Source organism: Saccostrea cucullata, unplaced genomic scaffold (genome assembly GCF_032062105.1).
Source record: "Saccostrea cucullata isolate Sc308-1 unplaced genomic scaffold, CSIRO_AGI_Scuc_v1 ctg1975, whole genome shotgun sequence".
Classification (NCBI taxonomy): domain Eukaryota; kingdom Metazoa; phylum Mollusca; class Bivalvia; order Ostreida; family Ostreidae; genus Saccostrea; species Saccostrea cuccullata.
The window spans coordinates 31462-55560 of record NW_026938266.1 but is presented as its reverse complement, the minus strand read 5'-3'; the positions used below and the strand labels follow the sequence as shown (position 1 = coordinate 55560).

General features: G+C 31.1%; 1 protein-coding gene across 1 annotated transcript; it reads left to right on the top strand.

The window, feature by feature from the left end:
* Positions 1–11549: 11549 nt before the first annotated feature.
* On the top strand, positions 11550–22632 carry LOC134249873 (uncharacterized). The gene is made up of 9 exons (XM_062732235.1): positions 11550–11678; positions 15177–15421; positions 15902–16055; positions 16160–16192; positions 17054–17074; positions 17245–17355; positions 18299–18540; positions 20537–20657; positions 22136–22632. The coding sequence occupies exons 2-9, from the start codon at positions 15218–15220 to the stop codon at positions 22147–22149; spliced, it is 900 nt and encodes a 299-aa protein (XP_062588219.1). The 5' UTR covers positions 11550–11678; positions 15177–15217; the 3' UTR covers positions 22150–22632.
* The last annotated feature ends 1467 nt before the right edge of the window (positions 22633–24099 follow it).

Genomic DNA, 24099 nt, shown 5'->3' with positions numbered 1-24099 from the left:
GTTCAGACTATAAAAAAGATCATTCTATTTGTTGTGGTACTTTATATACCACTGTAAAGATAGGACCGCTGCATTTCATTTCCGGAAATCGGCATGGCATTTCCGCCATTTCTTTATTTCATTTCCGACAATTTGTCTTTTCTTTTCTGACATTTATTTCTTTTCATTTCTGGAATTTTGCAAGGTACCTCTCCGGTGATTTAATGATTACCAGATACATGTAATACATGTAGAAATGGAATTTTGAAAGAATTTATTATACACAACATTTTAATATAAAAGTTCTGAATACATGTATATACATCTGTAGATGAAGCACTACGGGTATAGTTAACAGAGTTTAATGAGCATGCAATTTTTTCATCGCATTTAATGTTCACAGTTTGAATTTAACTAATAGAAACGTGGGGATATTTAAGTTCAATATCGGTGAAATTTTTAATTTGAACATAAATATCAAATCTCATGTAAATCTACGCTTAATTTAGTATTTTTAATTTTTAGCTCAGATACGCCATTATAATTTAACTTTAAATATTCAAATAAAGACTATACATGTATGATTATAATTATGATAAATGTCGCAGTTTTGAAGTGTACGCCTGAATATTTTGTTCCTTAGTTAGCATAATTTATTAATTAAAAAAAAATCAGATCTATTGATATGTAAAGCTAACGCATGACCATTATGTTCACCGACCATTCAATTACAGCGCCATCTGCCGCGGGCTCTACCTGTGGGTACCTGTCAGGTAAACAAATACGTCACACCCCCATTGTTTTATTAGCTATACACACCGACAGATTTCACACCTTTAATCGTACTAATTTACAAAAAGCAAATTCTAAGGAAAAACAAACACTTGCAAAATAATTGTGGCATGATTTTTAAAGAAATCATGGCCCTAAACGGTAAAGCACACTATACGAGTAGATTATTGTCTAGAGATACTTGTATGTTGTACAAAAAATAAAACACAACAGGGTTAATCCTTCTTTCATCATATAGTATGAACAAACTACCCGGTAGCCTTAATTTCATATGTTAAAGTCAAGATTAAAACATTTTGCACCACCCGGACCTTAAAACGCAGGTGGACCTTTTCTTATACGGGCCGGACCTTTTCTTATAAAAGGCGGACCAAATATGATATCGTATTAGGTCCGGCCGGACCTTTAAACGAGGCGGACCAAATATTATGCGACACCGGTGACGCAGTTGGGAATCTTGTTTTCTTGTCTTTCGTCGTTCAAACTTATTTTTAAACACATACCTATGCATATCTGTGTTAATCTAGTTTAGATAAAGCATAAATGAATATGAAATAAGAAAAAAGTCCAGAACCTTCAAAAATAGAAAGACAACAAAAACAAAATTCAGTCTCATTTATATTAGCAATACGGTTTTCACATACTGGTACATATACTACATGTAATATAGAATTAAAATAGAATCTCTTCGTACATTGGTTTTGTAAATTTGAAGTTTATACGTAATCAATTTAATTTCAAAGAAGATGGGTGAACAAGGCGGCCAGAATGCCTATTGCGTCAGATATTAAGAAATCATATTCAATATGTGAATTGATTTTTTAAATTAACTTGTAATTATTGAAAGTTTTGAAATTATGAGAAAAAAAAACTTTTCTGAGATAAAAAAAAATCTCGTTAAAAAATTTTCTTTCATAAAATTAATAGATGATATTCGTGTGATTCGAACCCTAGCAATAAAAATCCGACGTATCAATAGCATACTGCATTGAGACTAACGCGTTAACCACTATGCTACACCACTTGTGGTTATTTTAGGCATTTAAATCATGTTTGTGATATGACTTGCGACTTAATAGACTTGCTCGGAAAGATGCTAATTCTGTGTCATATAAGTGTACTTTTAAGGTATAGTGGGTCTTCGCTTCATGTTTTTGTAAACCAAAAAATGTGTATTTTATTGCACACTTTTAGGATAATCTTTCAAAAAAAATGGAGAGAAGACCCACCCATATCGAAAAATTTTGTTTAAGTATGAGAAAATGATCGTTTTTGTTCTTTTTAGTGTGTGTAAGCATTTTCATAGGCAAATATCTTCAGTCTTTGTGAGATTTTTGAAAATTGTATAGATTTTACATAAAGTATTGAGATTAAAATTTTCACTTCTTATCTGTCGCACTATAGGCACTTCGCCCGTCTTATTCCCCCATCTTCTTATAGATACAGCTATGAACGGTGAAAATGAGGACGCCAAATATCAAATGCCACCATCAGAGGAAAAGCAAAGCTACATCAAACAACCCTACATCCCTTTAATACTTGTGGCCTTTATAGCTCTAGCAGTTGGAGCAGGTGGAGGAATCTTGGTGTACCAACAATTAGGTATATATCATACAATCGTCTATTAAAACTTTAAATACCCTCTTATCATTTTTATTTTCTACCTGAATCCGTTTTGCACCGTTTCTTGCCAAAAGATAATGGCAACATATTTTGAATTGAAAAAGAGCATTTACGACAATTCCAATGCAAGAAATTAGAAAAAAACCCAGGGGTACATGATTTTTGGTGACATATCGGCTTTAATACCGATATCCGTTTTAAGGAGAGAAATTACTTTTTTCCTAATATTTTTTTTCACTGTTATATTTTAGAGACTAATCAAACACCATGTGAAGTCTCCGTCCCTGACCAAGAGAAACAAGGTCAAGGAGATTCCTCTTCTTTAGGTAACTGCTTGTTTTGTTGTTGTTGTCTCTCGAAAAGACACATTCTAAAAAAGTTTTATTTCCGGATGTGAAGTCCCAGTATAAAATAACAAATCATCAGTAATATAAACATTTTGATTTTTATATTATTCTACGGTATGTAGAGTTATTCTACTATCAAGAAAGCCAAAAAGAGGCCGAAAGAGAAGGTTAGTTTTCTTGAAAAAGCTATTTCTATTCGTTGCTTTCAAATTTGAAATAATTTGTCATCATTTATGACACTCAGAAAAGGGTATTTTACAAAAAAGATCACTTGGGATTCGGAAAAAGTTGTAATTATTGTGTGATTCAAGCTTACGGCATATATAACATATATGTATATATATATATACATGACAAAGGACTTTTGCTTTGAATCTTAAAAACGGACTTAATCGAAAAAATATTTGAAAATGTTTCACAGAAAAAATATGAATTTGTGGAAATATTGAAATTGAAATATTTGAAAAGCTTACTGCAGCTGCCTACGGAAGCCCGTTGTGGCCAGTTCAGAGACAGAAATATTTTTATTGGTTTAATCGCAATAATTATTGCGTTTAATCGCAATATTATAGTGAATAAGCGCAATATTATTGCGATTAAACGCAAAATTATTGCGTTTAATCGCAATATTATTGGGTTTAAAGCAAAAATTATTGCGATTAAATGCAATACTTCTTGCGTTTAAACGCAATTATAATATTTTTGCGGTTAATCGCAATAATTTTTGCGTTTAAACCCAATAATATTGCGATTAAAGGCATTAATTTTTGCGCTTAATCGCAATAATATTGCGCTTATTCACAATAATATTGCAATTAAACGCAATGATATTTGCATTTAAACGCAATTTTTTTTTTGCGTTTAAACGCTATAATTCTTTTTTTTTTTTTTTTAAAGCAATCACTTCTATTGATCTTTGGAGACTTCAATGGACCCACGCAAACTGATTTATTTTCTTTCTTTCTTGTACAGTTACTTATAAAGAGAATTGTGTATTGTTTAACTTATTATAGAATCAGATTCTTCTGAACAAGCATTTTCTGAATGGCTAAATCATTGGTGTGGATTTAAAGCGGAGAGAGAAATGTCGGTCTGTAAAAACAAAGACAACCTAAAAACGAAAGATAGCTTAAACATGCGTAGACCTCTATATTACTGTGAAAGTTTTGGTCAGTTGCTTACAAGCACAAATTACATTTCCTATATATTTTTTTCTACTTTTAAACTTTAAAACCATGCTAAAAATTTTAAAATATTTTTTTTAAAAAAGGAGAATTAATGATTGAAAAACTATCACCCCACGTTGCGGTTGCAAGTTTAAACCATGTATAAGGGGTGAAGGAAACGACTGATTAAATGTTTAGATTTATGTATATGTACATATTATGTATATTCACAACCTTTCCTCTGATCACATACAGTACACACGAGAAACAAGAATTTATGAGATGGAGTCATATGAAATAAAAATTAAAATCAAATAAAAGAGTTCGATGTGTACTACCAAATTGATGGGGTTCTTACATGTATAGGTTTAAAAAACTCTGGTTGCTAGGATGTCATTGTTTACCTTCAATTTTCAAAAAAAAAAAAAAAAAAAAAACTGCAAAATTTTGCAAAAAGACAAAGAATCAAACGGTTTTTCTTTAATCTACAGCACTAAATCATTGTGTTTAAATGCAAAATGAATCCTTAGAAGGAAGGATTATTGCGTTTAAATGCCAAAAATAATTGCAACTAGTGCTAATTGTAACGGGAACCGTTACAGATGTTCCCCAAACGCTCCCCAACTCCCTTTTCGTGCCATATTCCCTGTAAGTTTCATTAAAGAAGGCAAAATCTATGCATTTAAGAAGTAAACAACGTTTTTCCAAAAGTATACCAAGTATTTCAAATTTAAGCAATGCAGACGTGCGCATGTGATTGCATGAGCGTAATGTCGATATCATCTTGTCTACACTATTTGACTCATTTGAACGTGCACGCACATGCATGATGACCATACCATCTTGTAGGAGTCCATTATGTCTGTCTATGTTCTTAATCCCAACCTGTTTGGTTGAAAAACAAGGAGTTATAGCCATTTAAAGTTTAAGCCAATCAGATTGCAGCGCACGTGCATGCGCGTATTTGAATGACAATTATTATATATCATATTGTGGGACATCTTAAAGTATGCTTATGTTTTAAATTTCAAAGCATTTTATAAAAAAACAGAAAAGATATTGAGATTTTTGTGTCAGCCAATCAGAGCAAAGCGCACGTGCATGCACATGCATGCATGTGAACGGTGACCATACCATCCTGTAGGAGTTCTTTATGTCTATCTATGTTCTAAAGTCCATCCTGTTTGGTTGAAAACTAATGGAATTATAGCCATTTCAAGTTTCAGCCAATCAGATTAAAGCACACGTGCTTTCACGTGATTTCAAGAACTTTTTTCTTAATCATATTGTAGAATATCCTAATGCATAACTATGTTTTAAATTTCGAAGCATTTCGTCAAAAATCAAAGGAGATATGGCCATTTAAAGTTTCAGCCAATCAGATTGCAGCACACGTGCAAGCGCGTGATTTCTTGAAACTTTTGTATATCATATTGTAGGATATCCTAATGCATGACTATGTTTTAAATTTCAAAGCATTTCGTCAAAAATCAAAGGAGATATGGCCATTTAAAGTTTCAGCCAATCAGATTGCAGCACACGTGCATGCGCGTGATTTCTTGAATTTTTTTGTATATCATATTGCAGTATATCCTAATGCATGACTATGTTTTAAATTTCAAAGCATTTCGTCAAAAAATAAAGGAGATATGGCCATTTAAAGTTCCAGCCAATCAGATTGCAGCGCACGTGCACGCGCGTGATTTCATGATTTTTTTTCCATATCATATTGTAGGATATCCTAATTCATGACAATGTTAAAAATTTCAAAGCATCTCGTCTAAAAACAAAAGAGATATTGAGATTTTTGTTTCAGCCAATCAGAGGAAGGCGCACGTGCATGCGCGTGAGTTCATGCTAATTTGACAGTGTCATATTATTAACACTTTTAATATATCCTTATGTAATGAGTTTCAAAGCATTTCATTAAAAAATGTAAAAGTTATAGCTATATTAAGTATATCAGTCAATTCACTCATTTCACGCGCACGCACGTGCAGGCGTATGCGCGCAAAATGACCTTCGTTCCGCACACCTACACTACATACCTATTAACCCTAAAAAGGTTTTAGCTCAGTTGGGTGAACAGTTTCTGAGAACACTCGCGGACAAAAAAGTACCGGAGAACAAATAAGAAAAAAAAAAATAATAACTAGTGCTAATTGTAACGGGGACCGTTACAGATGTTCCCCAAACGCTCCCCAACTCCCTTTTGGTGCCATATTCCCTGGAAGCTTCATTAAATAAGACAAACTTGATGCATTTGAGACTTTAACTACGTTTACCCAGAAGTGTACAAAGTTAATTCAAATTTTAGCATTGCACGCGTGCGCATGTGAATGCATGTGTGTAATGACCATATCATCTTGTCAACACAATCTATATATTTTAATATACTAAATATTAAAGTATTTAATCCAAAAGTATTAAAAAAGATGCGCTCATTCAAGTGTTTTTTGGATTTTGCTCATTTCACGTGCACGCACGTGCATACTTGAGCATGGTGACCATACCTTCTTGTAGATGTCCGTTACATCTATCTATGTTCTAAATCCCACCCCGTTTGGTTGAAAACCAAGGGAGTTATAGCTGTTTAAAGTTTCAGCCAATCAGATTGCAGCGCACGTACATGCACGTGTATGCATGTGCATGGTGACCATATTTTCTTGTAGTAGACCAGTATATCTATCTATGTTCCAAATCTCATCCTGTTTGGTTGAAAATCAAAGGAGTTATAGCTATTTAAAATTTCAGCCAATCAGATTGCAGCGCACGTGCATGCACGTGTTTTCATGATAATTGCTATATATCAAGTTGTAGGATATTGTAATGCATGGCTATTTTCAAAATTTCAAAGGATTTCGTCAAAAAACAAGAAAGATATTGAGACTTTAGTTTCAGCCAATCAGAGCAAAGCGCACGTGCATGCGCGTGAGATCTTGCTATTTTGACCATGTCATATTGTCTATGCTTCTAATATATCCTTATGTTATAAGTTTTAAAGCATTTCATCAAAAATTTAAAAAGTTACACCAATATCAATTAAATCGGTCATTTCACATGTTGCACGTGCACGCTCTTGCAAGCACGTGCGCGCAAAATGACCTTCGTTCCGCAAATCTACATAACATGTCTACTGACCCTAAAAACATTTCACCTTAGTCGGATGTATAGTTTACGAGATCATTCCCGGACAAAAAAGTACCCAGGAAGAAGAAGAAGAAGAAGAAAAATAATAATAATAATAAGAAACAGAGTAAAAACAATATGTTCCCCAACTTCGTTTGGGGAACATAACTAGTGCTAATTGTAACGGGAACCGTTACAGATGTTCCCCAAACGCTCCCCAACTCCCTTTTTGTGCCATATTCCTGTAAGTTTCATTAAAATAGGCAGAGTCTATGCATTTAAGACTTAAACAACATTGCATGAGCGTAATGACTATATCATCTTGTCTACACTATTTTACTCATTACACGTGCACGCACGTGCATGAGACCATACCTTCTTGTTGGAGGCGATTATGTCTGTCTATGTTTTAAATCCCAATTTGTTTGGTTGAAAAACAAGGGAGTTATAGCCATTTAAAGTTTAAGCCAATCAGATTGCAGCGCATGTGCATGCGCGTGTTTTCATGAAAATTATTATATATCATATTGTAGGACATCTTAAAGTATGCCTATGTTTTAAATTTCAAAGCATTTTGTCAGAAAACAGAAAAGATATTGAGATTTTTGTTTCAGCCAATCAGAGCAAAGCGCACGTGCATCCACGTGCATGCATGTAAATGTTTACCATACCATCTTGTAGGAGTCCTTTATGTTTATCTATGTTCTAAATCCCATCATGTTTGGTTGGAAACCAAGGGAGTTATAGTCATTTAAAGTTTCAGCCAATCAGATTACAGCGCACGTGCATGCACGTGATTTCATGAAAATTTTTATATATCATATTGTAGGGTATCCTAATGTATGACTATGTTATAAATTTCAAAGTATTTCATCGAAAAACAAGTAAGATATTGAGGTTTTTGTTTCAGCCAATCAGAGCAAAGCGCACGTGCATGCGCGTGAGTTCATGCAAATTTGACCATGTCATCATATTTATACATCTTATATATTCTTATATAATGAGTTTCAAAACATTTCATCAAAAAATTTAGATGTTACATCCAAATTAAATATATCAGTCAATTCACTCATTTCACGCGCACGCACGTGCAGGCGTATGCGCGCAAAATGACCTTCGTTCCGCACACCTACACTACACACCTATTAACCCTAAAAAGGTTTTAGCTCAGTTGGTTGAACAGTTTCTGAGAACACTCGCGGACAAAAAAAGTACCGGAGAAGAAATAAGAAAAAAAATAATAATAATAAGAAACAGAGTAAAAACAATATGTTCCCAAACTCCGTTTGGGGAACATAATAAGAAACAGAGTAAAAACAATATGTTCCCAAACTCCGTTTGGGGAACATAATTAAACGCAATATTATTGCGATTAAACGCACAGATTATAGCGTTTAATCGCCAAAGTATTGCTTTTAATCGCAAAAATTATTGCGTTTAATCGCAATATTATTGTGTTTAAACGCAATACTTTTGCGATTAAACGCAAAAAATAATTATTCATCATAATTTTTTGGTGGATTTTGATTAGAGATCACTTAAGTATTAAATCCATGAATCATTAAGAAATCATAAGTTAATATGCGATTTTGTGTCGTTTTCCGTGTAATTAAAAACAAAGTTTTGCAAATATTTTTAACATTGTGACAAAATCTAACAAAAGTCCCCAACTTAACCTGGAAACAATGTTCAGATTGCCTATATGAGAAATGCTGCTAATTTCTGGGGAAAATGCTTGTGTTACTGTAATTATTTTTAACCGTGTACATTGCGTGCATCTATAGCTAGGGTTATTTTTTTTAAAAAAAAATTAGATCTCCGTTAAATAAAAAAAAACAAACTTCAATATATGCATGTATACTAATCGTACGAATTATTAAGAAAAAATGTTAATGTGCATTTTATATTCATATTTCAGGTTTACTACATGTACCAAGTAAGTATTATGAAAGTAATAAACACAAATTTTATACACTTGATATTATAACAGTGATTTTAAACAACGGTTTTGTGCAGAGAAAACTACTTCATCCTCTTACATACAAAGTTTTTTTGTTAAAAATATTCCAACAAGCGTTTGTGTTAAAATGAGACTTTGCCCTTTTTGAACAAGCATTTTAGAATTTGCCCTTTTTGAACAAGCATACATGTACATGTACTTGCAAACTATCAAGTTGCAGGGGGCAAATTAAGATAAGAACAAATAGTGTATCTGTTGACAGAAAGAATTAATTAAGATCACGTTCTAGTAAATGGTTCCCAAATGTCTCATTGGAACAAGACCATTATGAAGTCATAAATGATCTGACGAATCTTTCCCCCAGAGTTTACAGCTGTAAAAGAAAGAATGTAGAAAAAAGCAAAAAATCGCTCCTTGCGATTCTTCATTAAATAATTGAAAAAGTACATTATAGTCTAAAAACCTACATTCAATTTGATCTCTTTTTACAGGTGAGACCAAGTGCTGGTATAATGCCATTTTAGGAGAGGTCGGGCCATTCTAGATATATTTCATTTGTCAAAAATGGACAGAACTCCCAGTTTTTTTTTTATATGTATTTCCCTCTTATTTCATAGAAAATGACAGTTTAAAGCATGATTTGTTTATAGTGCTAATCATAAATTTAAGTCTCGGTGCATTCTATCAAACAAATCTTGTTATGATATGAAGCATAAAACTTGTAAAAGAATTTATGTCTTGAATTTCATAAGCTTGTGGGCTCCTTTAATATATAAGATCATGACTAAAACGAGGCCGAGTCTAATTATTTCTGCCCTAGGGATGTTGATAATTTTTGATAATTAGATTTTACTGTTATATTTATTGTTTAAAGATTAAAAAATCGAATGTTTACCATCCCAATTTCTTAGGGGGCCATCTCACAAGTTGTAAAATTTTACTATTGGACCCTATGGGAACTTGTTGGAAAAGAGTCAAATTATCACATTTTTTCAATAATTTTTGTATTTCAACCCTAGAGATTTCTTTTTCATTCAAGTAGATGAAAGTTATCTTAAAAAGTCACCAAATAGTAAAATTTCAAAAAGTTCAACTTCTAGGTTGGGTAAGGAATAAATCCGAATTGATTACTAAGTTTATTTTTTTCAAAACCCAATGCCTCTAAAATTGCCATATTACGGTATAAATAAATATTAGTGCAGATGAATTATCGGCGCATATGATTTTGTCGGTAAAAATAGCAATGTTTAGATTGCTTGTATGTTTCTTAGGATGGTCTGTCACCAGTATTTAGTATATTATCCATGGACGTCTTGAACATACAAGCGAGTCATGCGTCATTCTTCAGCGTCATGCATTGCCTACATGTACAAAATCCGAATTCAAAATTGTGACATTGTTAGAGCCATTTCAATATTTTTTCCTAATTATTGTCGTAAAATCACATTTTCAGACCAGTAGGGGTTTCAGAAAATGTTAATTTTTGATTAATCAAAATATTTGGTAAAGATGTATTGTCGCACAAATGACTGTAAAAAGCTGCTCAAAGTCATGCGCACTCGAATTAGACTCGGCCTCGTTAATTCTAATCAAAAATCAGTATGTTCATTTAAATTCGACTTAGGAAAAGAGCATTTACTTTATACTTTTATACAATTCAAAATAATTTAGGAAAATAAATCAAATTTGTTTCGTTGTTTTGAAAGATGCTCAATAGTGTACATAAATATATGGTAGAAAAAAATTGTTTTGAAATAGAAGATAAACAAGTGTTTAATTTTTCACTCTTCGTAAGCACGAGCTATTAAGAGCGCTTATTGTAGTTTGAAATTCAGAAATATTCAATACTTATCTATCACAATATAATATCCTACAAAAATATGTTTGTCTGTATTTTGATACATAAAACATACATAAACAATGTTGATTTTAAAACGTTTTTTTTTCAAATGTTTTACTCTTTGAATAAAAAAAGATGCAAAATAATACAATCCTTTTCACGCTTTAAATTAATGGGAATATACGTTGTCGTATTATTTAGAAAGCTTTATATTAAACAGCCAACTACTGTTTGTAATTTTTTATTATAGAAAATATAACTGTAATGTTTTTCTTTAATTTTTAAGTACATGTAGCGAAATCTTCAGATGTTACATTTTAAGTCTGAGGAAATATAAATAACAACAAAAAGAAAAATATTTATTTAATACATTTCAATCCATGATATGGTATGCAAAATAAATGACACAATACTTTTTTTTGATTTAAATAAAAGGTTCTTTTATAGTTACAAATACGATATCCTATCTGAGAACGTTTTTCGTAAGCAAACATACTAAGAAGATTGTTTTTAACGTTCCAATGCATTTTTTTTTTCAATTTTCAGAAAATGGTACAATAGGTACGTCTCGTAAGTTTCTTTCACTGAAACTATCGTAGAACAGAAAGCATATTGTCATAAAATTTAGAATTTAAAAATATTTAAAACACGCCTTCTGTCTATTTGAGTTTTGGTATATATACATGTGTATATTACTCAAAAACCAAATCAGCTTAGATCTTTTGTAGCATACTATCATCTTGCTTGTGGGTTTGACAAATATATTTGCCTATGGCAAAGTGCAGACGGCTGGGTAAATGTTGATGTCATTGGTGGTTCAATAGATGTTTCAATTCCAAAAGGTAGGTGTTTGTCAGTATTACTTTTCGTGGATTTGAAGTTTTGTTTTTTTCCCGAAGTTTCTAATACATGTACCTACAATTTGTAAACAAAACGAAAAAATATAATGTTAACTATCAATCCTAAACATCTGGCACAAAATATAATTGAATCTACATAATAGAAATGTATAACATTAAGTTGTATGGAGTTGATATGTTGTTTTCCCCTGAGACGAAAGTCCTGATGGGTTAAATATAAAAATTAGCATGACGTGTAAAATTTTGTAGAAAACATGGTGATTTCAAGACTCCGTCAGTTAATGATAAATGTTGGAGACTTTTTAAACTAAAAAGCGGTAAATGATCTTAATTAAAAAATAATTTCAAGAATTGTATTGCCTCTTACAGAGGTAATAACACAATAAAGAATTATACCTTAATGAAATCATTGATCTGTGAGTTTTTCAAGAAGTGCTAAACGTATATCATGTATATAAAAAAAATAAATTGTAATGGGATTAACTCGGGAAATTGCAATTAAATAACGTGTTTGGATAAAAAAGATTTTATTATGCATATTAATGCATAAATTGCATGTATGCTAAAGGTAACAAGTGTTGTATATTAACATGATTAATCTACATATAGTAAATTATTACTCATAGCTATTATGTGAAAATAAATAGTGATATGTTTTAGTATATGTTTCTGAATAACAGAAGACTTTATAAGTTTTAAAATAAATCTTGTGCAAACCTTCTCTGCATTTATAACAACACTTATTCTATATGCTCAGATCAAATTGGTTCATGATCTAGTATGAGATTTATTTCCATAGAGGTACACACCCCTACTAATGTGTTGGAACCTTTATATTTTCCTGTGTTCTGCAAATTATAAAATCCGATGAGTTCAGAGTAGCTTCGGCAGTGGCTCTGGCAAGAGTTAGCGAGATAGGGTAAATTATTCAAGGAAATTTTGCTAGGAAGTGACCAGCACGTGGAGACATGGTAAACAGAAAAGTTATTTTGCGTTTCAGTTTTCAACCCCTCCATGATATCTGTAGAAATGTATTTCAATCGATCTCTGTTGAATTCATTCAAATTCAAATAAGTATTTTCTAGGGTACAATTTTCTGTATTCATGAATTAAAATTCTTTTTGAACAAATATTTTTGCATGGGAACCTGGACTATATTTTGAGGCTTCAGATTAGCAAATGAGGCACCAACGTGACTTGAAAATCAGCTGAATGAGAATTGCTTTATGGGTTACTACGAATACTACAGGAATTTAACGCTTAAAAACAAAGGAAAATCTTATGGCGATTGGAAAGACACAAAGACCCTTTCCCCATCCATTTCGTATATGAATAACATTTTTTTTTAATTCTGACTTTCATGCTCACAATGACAAACAATTAATTTGTTAAATAAACGATGGAAGTCTAGGTTTATCAAAGTCATACTGCAAAGCGATTTGCGTCTGTATTAATTCTTTTGTTGTACTATCAGTGAATACAATTGTCAAGTGGATTCCCTGGCCAAACACGTGATCACGAGTATGGTTATGTATAAATGTTTTGTCCATTTAAATTCCCAAGATATGCTGCTCTTTTTCCTTACCCTTGAAGCCTGGTGTTCTGAACCTGACACAAACTACAATTTACTAAACGTATTTTTTTTTCTAATTAACAAAAAAAAAAAAAAATAATGATAATAATAAAAACGCCCGTGACATCTTTCATAGTTTCTAATCTTTGTATTTTGTTCATAAAAACATTGTTTTTATTTGCACTCTATTGACGTGATAATAGATTGACCTGAACCAAGTGTTCGAAGTAAAAGTATTTGGCGTAAACGTTGCAATTCATTCAATGATTGGTCAGTTGCTCGTGGTAAGGTCCTCCGTGCGTATTAATAAAGGATATGGAGATAACTAATGGTATTCAATATCAAAGTCCATAAAACAACACAAAATAGGAGCAGAGCAAACACGGAGCTCCGAAACATCAGAGGTTGGATCAGGTGCCATGGAGGAGTGAGCATCCCCTGCTGAATGGTCACACACGCCGTGTCCTCCTTGTCATGATCGGGAAATAACGAAAAAATCCGTCTTCAATTCAGTGTATAAATAATGGACTAACAATTAGTATGAAAAACGTCAGTCAGCATTTTACTCAATGATAAATTGTATTTGCTGACAAGGTCATTGTATTGACGATAGAACTTACGAAATGATGACTTTAATATTCTTGTTTCATCAACTTGCTTGTCAATAATTTATCTCGTTTTAGAAATTGTTCATACCTAGAGCATGCTCTTGCGCATCGAATCAACTGAGATATATATACTCCATATGCAGGTGATGAAGATATATTGCTGCATAAGTAGGGGAAGTTGACGATAGAAAAGTTAAAGTCATCACGTTTATCATATGGCTTGGTTGTTAGATAGAGCCATTTAAGGCAAACAAAGGTTTGTCAGTGCAGATGATATTACATTTTTACATTATTCCTCAGCATATCGGTCGCTACTAAGGCTCTAGTTTTCACCGTAAATTATGATAAGATATACATGTATTGTTATTTTATCATCCCCCTTTAACCAACCTTTTCTGAAAATCATGAAAGTCTTTAAGAAAGGTCTGGAACCACATATTTGTAAAAGAAACAGGCTATAGCAATTTCCTGTTTAATACAAATTTAAGTTCTACCCTAAAACTTTTGAATGTCTCAACCTAAACCACGTGTCTTGAATTTAAATCACAATTACAATAGTAGGGGTGTACAGAGAGCGTGGTACATTTCTTCGTATGCGAATTATTAAATATACATGTATTTACATGCAGTTGCAGTTTTAAAAAATGTCTTTATATATTCTGTTAATTAAGATTCCTACGCATTAGAAAGAGCAAGAGCCACTCCGGGCCTTTCTTGGCCCTAAGTATTTCTGAAAAATTAAAACTCAGCCCACTATAGGTTAAAAATGCAGTATTTTTCACTTGGAATGTTGGTGACCTTGTATCTATTTAACAAAACGTGATTTCCCTCTCGTCAATGCATTATTACGTCATAAATTGCGTCATTTTTACCATATCCTGTAGATTCCTTTAAAAATGGCCTAAAATTGAAGTATTTTTTTAAAATTTCATATAGAGAATAATCTCTGATCCAAAATATAGAATTATATAATGAACGAACTGTTTCTGAAGATCAAAAAGCATGTTTAAATATTTTGATCGTGGGCTGTGCTCATATTTTAATTCTTTGCTGAAGGTAGTCAAATATGCATGTTTTTTTTATTTGCAAAATTCAAGAACACTGCAGTTTCTAAAAGCCCATTTTGCAATACCTTGATTTTTAAAAAACGAATTTTATTACAGAAAATGAAAGCACTAAGTTTCTACTTTATTTTGATTCATGAAATAGGAAGGAGGGTGAAAGTCAATTAATTGATATTAGGACAGGGCCATTTTATGCATAAATTGAACCTAGCTCTTTGACGATTATTTTTTGCAGGAAAGGTTCTTATATATGATTCATTACAATCCTTTTATGACATGGCTGTTTTAACATCTCCGATCATTAACAACACTGAGGGCTCCTACTGTTTCCTTATGCAATACCGAGCGCTTGGAGACATATTGCTTAATATATTTCTCACGATTGGTGATAATTTCGTAGAATTATGGAATGATCCTATTAAGGACCTGACATGGCAGATTCTACGAGTGGATTTAGAAAAAGTATCAGGGAATTTCCAAGTGAGTACTTTTCTTGGTAATTTTTAATGTAGGTTCTTATATTTGGTTTAACCTGTTTAAATCAAATGTTAAACACTGATCCAAATAGGACAGATGATACAAACTTTTGTCAAAGAATTTGAAAATATCAACTTGGGTCATGTTTAAATGAACAAAATTAAAAAAAATTTCACTGCGTAGTTTTTGATTTTTTATTCAAATTTGTACAAAAATTTAACGTGGAAAATATTTGTATAGATTAATAAAGATGGTTTCAGAAGGGCAGAATTATGAACATCACAGAAGGTTTTCAATTTCTTTATATTCTAGAAATTTATTATTTGCATCGTTTGCATTGAAATTAGGCCAAAAAATATATACCAATCCGTGCATCCATTCTTTTTGTTTGTATCATCTGTCCTTAACCCTACGAAATATTTAATTTCATTTACCAACGACAATCTTATAAATCTGTAGCTTTTGAAATCATTTGATTTACAGCTATTCCTAACAGCTAGCGACCCTCAGCGTCAGAATATTCCAGAAGGTATTATTCCTCCACGTCAGAATGTGTCAGTCAGTATTGATTACACAGATCTACGATCTGGTCCCTGCAATCCCTCCATGATTGTGGAAGAAGTCCCGGATGTTATTGGTATTACTTTTCTTCACAAAATGTAAACTGAAAAAATTGTTTATGTTCAATATTATAAAATGTTCAATTGAAAACAAAAACTATCTATAATGTTTCTTAAATAGAAAATGGACCCATACCTGTACCAGATGTAAACAGTAAGTAAATATTGCCGCTGTAATATACCGAGCATATAATTTCTTCATATTCACAATTTATTTAAAGACTTTGAAAATCTTAAATTTTAATTGTCGCTTGATAACAAGGAAAAAATCACATTTGATAAACATCTCGTTTTCAACTGAAAATATATACACGAAGGATATGGAGATAACAGACAGTATTCAATCTCAAAATCCATAAAACAATACAAAATAGGAGCAGAGCAAACACGGACCTCCGAAACATCAGAGGTGGGATCAGGTGCCGTGGAAGAGTGAGCATCCCCTGCTGACCTATCTTTTCCATAAAAAGCACATTTTTCGAATCCTAAATTTTGCAAAATAATATTAAAAATCTTGAATCTTGTCGATATAGAAGGGCATTAACATGAATAAGCAGATCAATCAATTTTTAAAAATGGAAAAGCACCACCGATTTGCCCGCGGAGTTATGTTTTCAATAGAAATCTTCTCTAATATTACACGTATTGCTCAACAAAGGCTCTACGATTTGATTAAGCAACAATTTTTTTCATATTACTACGGATATTTGATTCTTCATGAATCACATGAAGAGATTCATTTTGTGACATTTTCATAACTTTGTAATTTATAATTGGCAAACAAGATAATTCAACTTTTCCGTCGTCAGCATCCCTCATTGATGTAGTAATATCCTTCGTATGGCAATTATTACCTTCATATGGTAATTACCTTCATAGGAAAATTATATATGATTTTTTCCAATTTATTTTCATTCACGTTTCAAAGGTTATGTAACAGAGGATATGTTTACTGGGAGTACTCTGTTTGGAATAGTATTAATCTCGAACAGGTGGTGCTTATTTACTTTTTCAGATGACCGTTTCGAATTCTTGGGTACGTATAAAACTTCCTGTTTGCAAGAATTCCTACAAATTTTGTCTCAAGGCTAACTAATAAATATCAACATGAATAGGAAAGTTTGAAGTATTCTATTTAATTTTACATTGTATAAAAGGAAATCCTTAAAGAAACTGTGGAATGTTAAATTTAATTTTTTTTTAAAGATTTTCGACGTCATGTATGCGGATTTGACGTGTCCACTTGTTTATGGAAAAGATCTGGCTGGGATATTTCAAATAAATCTTTTAATACACAAGATGCTTTGGTTCCAAAAGGTACCCAAATTATTCAAATTAAAAAATAATTTATCTAAATATTTATTTGAGGATCTCATGTCCTTTCTACAGTGAAAAGGAACAGTTGTTACAAGATGCTTTTTTTTAATCTAGCATACTTTTACAATGATTAATATATTATAGTTTTTGTTTATATTATCAATAAAAATTATTCCAACAAAACAATTAAAGATAGATTTTCATTCCGAGTGTGCATTTTTAACTCAGCAACAAATATATCGATCCCTTTTCGGCCGATAAATGTAGCATTGAAAGCATTTAATATAGATCTTTAAGTCTTATTGAATTTTATATACAAGAAAAGCTTAGAAAATTGACACAGTTCATCTGAAAAGTTCTTGAAAAATTCATAAATAAAAGTTGAGAATTATTTAACTTTGAAGCAATGCACAATTTAATTTCAAAATTACCTATTGATAAAAACGTTAGGTCATTTCATTAAATTAAACGACGACAGAGACACTGTTTCACTAATTGTTAACAAAGATGTTACAAAATTCATAATATTTTGTTATATATATTCTAAAATTAATATTGAATAACATTGATATGTTTGAGTACATCAGATTGACAAATTTCTACATGTATGTTCAAAAAATCCATTTTATAGCTATCAAGGTAACTTGTACTTGGTCACCCTTTGAATCAGTTATTTCACTTATTCTTTGAAAATATTACGTATTTTGTTCAACCTTAAAGATGGAGAGTGGTTTAAATGAATTAGAAAGATAAAGGACATGGAAGTCCTTTGTTTATTCTAAAACCGTCAGGGTAAGAAAATATAGAACGACCACCTTATTGAAATTCCAATATATTTTGATCTTATTCCTCATCGAAATAAGCGTTCTTGATACTTCATCCGATTTACCCTCTCAAAGATTTTGCTCTCCAATAATTCAATATCATTTGTATTATTTTACAGGAAGCTTTTTAAAATATGACTCCTACTCCTCAAATTTTGAACCGGTTGTTTTAAATTCTCCTATCATAAACAACACGGAAGGCTCCTATTGTTTCATAATGCAATACCAGATGATTGGAAATGGAGATTTTTATATCCTTCTTGAGGACGGTCTTTACAGACCTCTCATATGGAGAGGCCGTTTCAAGAATCTGGAATGGCACATCCTCCGGTTAGACTTAGAAGCTGCCTCAGACTTCAGGGTGGGTATCTTTTATCGTCAGCTCAAACATCAACGCTATGCCTTTGCATATTGATACATGTAAATCCTACAGAAAACTGACTCTTTTTGAAAAATTTTGCAATACAACATGATACTTACAAATAAAATGATGTCTTCTAGATGAAGGCATATAGATTTATCAGTGATCGCCAATTAATTTTGAATTATTAACTGACGTCTTTAATATTTTGACAAATGAAAATATCAAACATTAGATAAAGACAATATACGAAGCTACATTTTGAGGCGGGTCTCTTGTTTTTCACAAATATGAGAGAAATAAAAACAATTGCACATTTAAGCTTTCGCAAACACTGAGCTCAGAGTCGTGTTTGTGTGTTTGTAATATATATATATTTTATTGTTCGTATCGTTGGTCATTTTTAGTGCTTTATATAAATTTCCATCCGTGACCTTGTATCTACTTGGTAGATCCGACATTTAGGATATACAGTGTTGTTGGTTTTTTAGTGCTTTTTATATATATATATATAAAGCACTATATATATATATAAAGCACTATATATATATATATATATATATATATATATATATATATATATATATATATATATATATATATATATATATATATATATATATATATATATATATATATATATATATATATATATATATATATATATATATATATATATATATATATATATATATATATATATATATATATATATATATATATATATATATATATATATATATATATATATATATATATATATATATATATATATATATATATATATATATATATATATATATATATATATATATATATATATATATATATATATATATATATATATATATATATATATATATATATATATATATATATATATATATATATATATATATATATATATATATATATATATATATATATATATATATATATATATATATATATATATATAATATATATATATATATATATATATATATATATGTATATAAGTTGGTTAAAAATATCTTTGATAAATAACCCTGTGCTCTATCTTTTTTCATGGCAGGAATTGTGATTTTTAAAATCTCTTTCACTGATTATATATATATATATATATATATATATATATATATATATATATATATATATATATATATATATATATATATATATAAGTTGATTAAAAATATCTTTCACTGATTTTATATGCAAGCGACTAACTTCTTTTTGACTTGCTTTGGATCATAATAGATCACGTAGATTTGTAAATGCCCCTAGTTAACGTACTAGTTCTTATTTGGAAGGTATTCAACCTGTACTCAGTTTAACGGAAATGAAGCCATTCAGATTTAAGAGAGTGTAAAGATACTGTAAAATTGTATAAATATCTCAAAACTTATGGAAGATTAAATAAAATTAAAATTTTTACAATCTTGGTCGCAAACCTGCATCTATTAATTTAAATTATCTTTTATGTTTTCCTATTAAATCCGGGATTTAAAGTTTTGACATTTCTTTTATCATTGTTATATGTCCATTACAAAAAGAAAATTGCAATTTGTGAAGTATTTTAAGAAAAGTGGTGAAGATAACTGAGATGAATCATTTAGATTCCATGAAATATATGAAGATAACGAACATTTTTCAAGCTCAATAGTCCATTAAGCAATACAAAAAAAGCACAGCAAACACGAACACCCTAAAACATCGGAGGTGGAATCTGGTGCCATCGAAAAGTGAGCATCCCCTGCCCACCGGTCACACCTGCCGTGTGCTCCTTGTCATATTCGGGAAATAACGGGAAAATCCGTCGACAACTCAGTGTGTAAATAATGACCTAACAATTAGTATGAAAAACGTCAGTCAGCAATTCTTAAATACGGAGCAATCAAAAGCAGGCAAAACTTGCACCCATGAAAACAGGAAACATGTACCTGTCATAAGAAGAGTAGTCAGCCCCGATTGAGAGAGAATTGCTTATATTTATGAAATAATTTTTAATTTATAGTTGACCCTCGCAGTAGGCGATGACAAGCGGCAAAGTATATCAGTGCGTATTGATTACACAGATCTTCGATCTGGACAGTGCGATCCTTCCATGATTGTAGAAGAAATCCCGAATGTTTTCGGTAAGTTGTATTTAATTAAAAAATTAATGCAATCTTTAAAAAATTTCTTTTTTCTCCTGGACATCAAGCATTCAAACTGTTGTGTATGATTGTAATCAGCATTGAATACTCTACCAAAAGTGTGAAATTCATGGCCCTGGGATCAAGGGTTCTAGTTCTAGGGTGGGGCTAAATAGATTATATAGCGAAAATGCATAAATTCTTTGAAAATCTTACTCTCTGCTCCTGGGTATTAAACAAAATAACAAGTACATAGTAATAATGAGCGAGAATGTCTATTCCAGAATTGGAAATTTCATGGCATCTGGATTGGGGGTTCAGGGGTTAGGGCGGCCTCTATTGATTATATAATGAAAATATATCCAATTTTTAAAAAATCTAAGTAAGTACATAGTTATGTTGAATAAGAGTGCCTCTTTTAAAATTGTGTCTCTAATCTATTATGGGCTCTATTAATTGATATTGTGAAAATACATTAATTTTTTAAAAAAATTTTCTCCTCTGTTTCTGGGCATTAAACCATTGAAATATGTACATAGTTATGATGAGGAAGGATGCCTCTATCAAATTTGTGAATTTCAAGACCCCAGGGTTAGGGGCTTGGGTGTTCAGGTGGGATTCTAATGATTATATAGTAAAAATGATTGGATTCTTTGAATTTTTTTTCCTTTGCCCCTGGGTATTGTGCCAATGTTTTAAGTACATGTTAAAGGTGATGAAAGGTGCCTCTTCCAAAATGATTAATTTCATGGCGCCTTTAGTCAGGGGTACTTTGGGTGGGGGTTACATAGTCTGAAAATAAATCATTGCTTTGAACCCTTATTTTGGTATTAATCAACCATTTATGATGAAAATTTATGATAAAATTTCCAGAATTCTGAAATATGTGCCCCAGGGTAAGTTGTTCCTGTGGGTTGGGGGTGCACAACTGGTTATAAAGTGGAAATGAATTTTCTCCTTGTTACTCTGATCTACCTCTGGGTATTAAATAACCAAAGTAAGCAGGCTACATGTTTAGTCATGAAAAGCAAAAGTGCCTCTTTCAAAATTTTGAAGATGGCCTTTGATTTAAAACACGAACCAATTCAATTGTTGGAAAGTTGTTACGTGATACTCAGGTGACCTATAAGGCCCGTGGGCCTCTTGTTTATTTCTAGTGTGTTTGCTGGTCAAATGTGAATTGGAAAATGCATAGTAATTATTTTTATCTGCATTTCCTGAAGATTTTGTAATATTCCCTATATAATATGATTCACTTTAAAGATTTAGTTTGAAAAATCATCCTAGGAAAAACACATTATTTTGAGAATTCAGACACATTTTGGGAGCATTTTAAATTAGTCAATGCCAAATTTTCAGAACCTGAGGATCGAATAGCCCATCAATTTTATTAACAAATTAAAAAAAGCAACCTTTGTTTCTGCAAAGTCTTTTTAACTGAGAAAACAATTTTCAGTATTATTTTTTCTTTGTTTCAGCTGAACCTAGCTGAGGAAGTGGACGTGTGTAACACAATTAATTTGATTGGATTTTATGCATTTTTTAACAAAAAGGAGATACTATATATTGCGTGTTTCTATATTACATTACATATACTGTGACAAATCTTCACGAAAAAGCTGAGTCAAAGAATCAATGTTAACATTTAGCCTTGATCTTATTTAAATGAATAATTCTGCAATGGTTAATAAGACTGTAGCACAGACTATCTTTAATTTGTTATCTTAATCCTAACTTGTTTAAAATTCCAAAATTTAATTTAACTTTATCTCGAAATAAAAATTAAGTGTTTGCAAAGTACGCATAATCATTATTTCTGTAATTCAAAATTATTAACAACAGCTGCCTGTATACCCATTTTTAAATTTCAATTCATAAAGACATTTAGTACTAACCTTTTTCGTGTATGGAGCGAAAGTAGAAAGTAATAATGTTATTTAATGGTAAACAAAAGATGTGCCACATATATGTAAAATTTTAGTCATACACCCTCTATCACCTTTCCAACTCAAACAAATAATTCATTTACCTTGTTATTTGGTCATTTGTATTTTTTTTTAATAAACAGACCGATTGTAAACACACGAATCTCTACAAATCTGTTGAAATTCCTATGAGCATTGATTGCGCCTCCTATAAAAGACCTTTTTTGTACGTATTCATATGATGCAAACTGAAATCAAAATCTTAATCTTGGTAAGTAAAATCAAAAGCCGTGGCCTTTATGTAAAAAAAAAAACAAGCTTATATACTGCACATTATTAATTAAAAGTAGTTATACCTCCTTTCAGTGCGACATAACTATTTCTGGTGTAATTCAGCTTTTTTCAGTGTAGTTAAAACTTTTACGTTTAAGGACTTATAGGAAAACTTGACGTTCAAAAAAGTTATAAAAGTATTTCATTAATTTCATTTATTGTCAGTAAAATCAATACAACATACCGAAAAAAATTTTTAGTTTTTTTTTGGCTTGTTAACTTTTTCAGGTAAGTAAAATTGAAAAAAAATTAATTTCTATTATTTGTAATAGCTTCTTTACATTTTTAAAAAAAATACTACTCCACTAAAAAAGTAATAAAAATTTTAGGTAATTTCATTTATTGTCAGTAAAATCAATACAACATACATATACCGGGGGTATTTTGTTAACATGTGTATTAAGATCAGAAAAGATCTACATAACAAATTGTGAAAAGGTCAAAACAATGACCCAAGAAAACACATACTACTAGGTGGAATCACGTTCCTAACTAAGACGTGTAAGAGTTTTCTGTTGATTGGACACGCGCTCCCTGAGCCCTTGTAATTCGTATCAAATTGATCTGTTATATACAGTGACATAGTCAAATTTAGTTATTTTCTCCCTCGTAAACTCCTCCAAAAATTAATCTTTTCTTGACTAATTTGAATAACGACAACAATTAATTTAGTTTAGGTGCGTTCGTTACAAGATTGCATTTATATATCAATAATTATACTTAATAATGACGTAATTAGAAACACACTTTTATTTAACACCTACATTGACAATAAACATATACTTATATATGATAATTATTTGTAAATATACAAACAATGCGTTCCGTAGTTTTTAGGGCGGGGATGTAAGAGAAAATGTATGTTCTTAAGATATTGCGACGAACTTGGCAATGGCCAAACAGACTCCTGGAACACTACTAATCGTGCATGCAATAATTACTATGAAAAGATCGGACATTTCCGTAATACCGATTTCTCAAAAACGTCAAATTCATTTTAAAAAACCCTAACCCTATAATCGCTATTAAAAGGTATGACAGACAAAATACGGCATAATAAAAGTTTCTGTATACAGAGTCCTTTAAATGACAGTATAAATAGTGAAATCTGATTTTAAATATCGGTTTTTGAAATTTTTCTAATAGCAACTGATTCCGCAGATGGTTACTCGATGTAATGGATG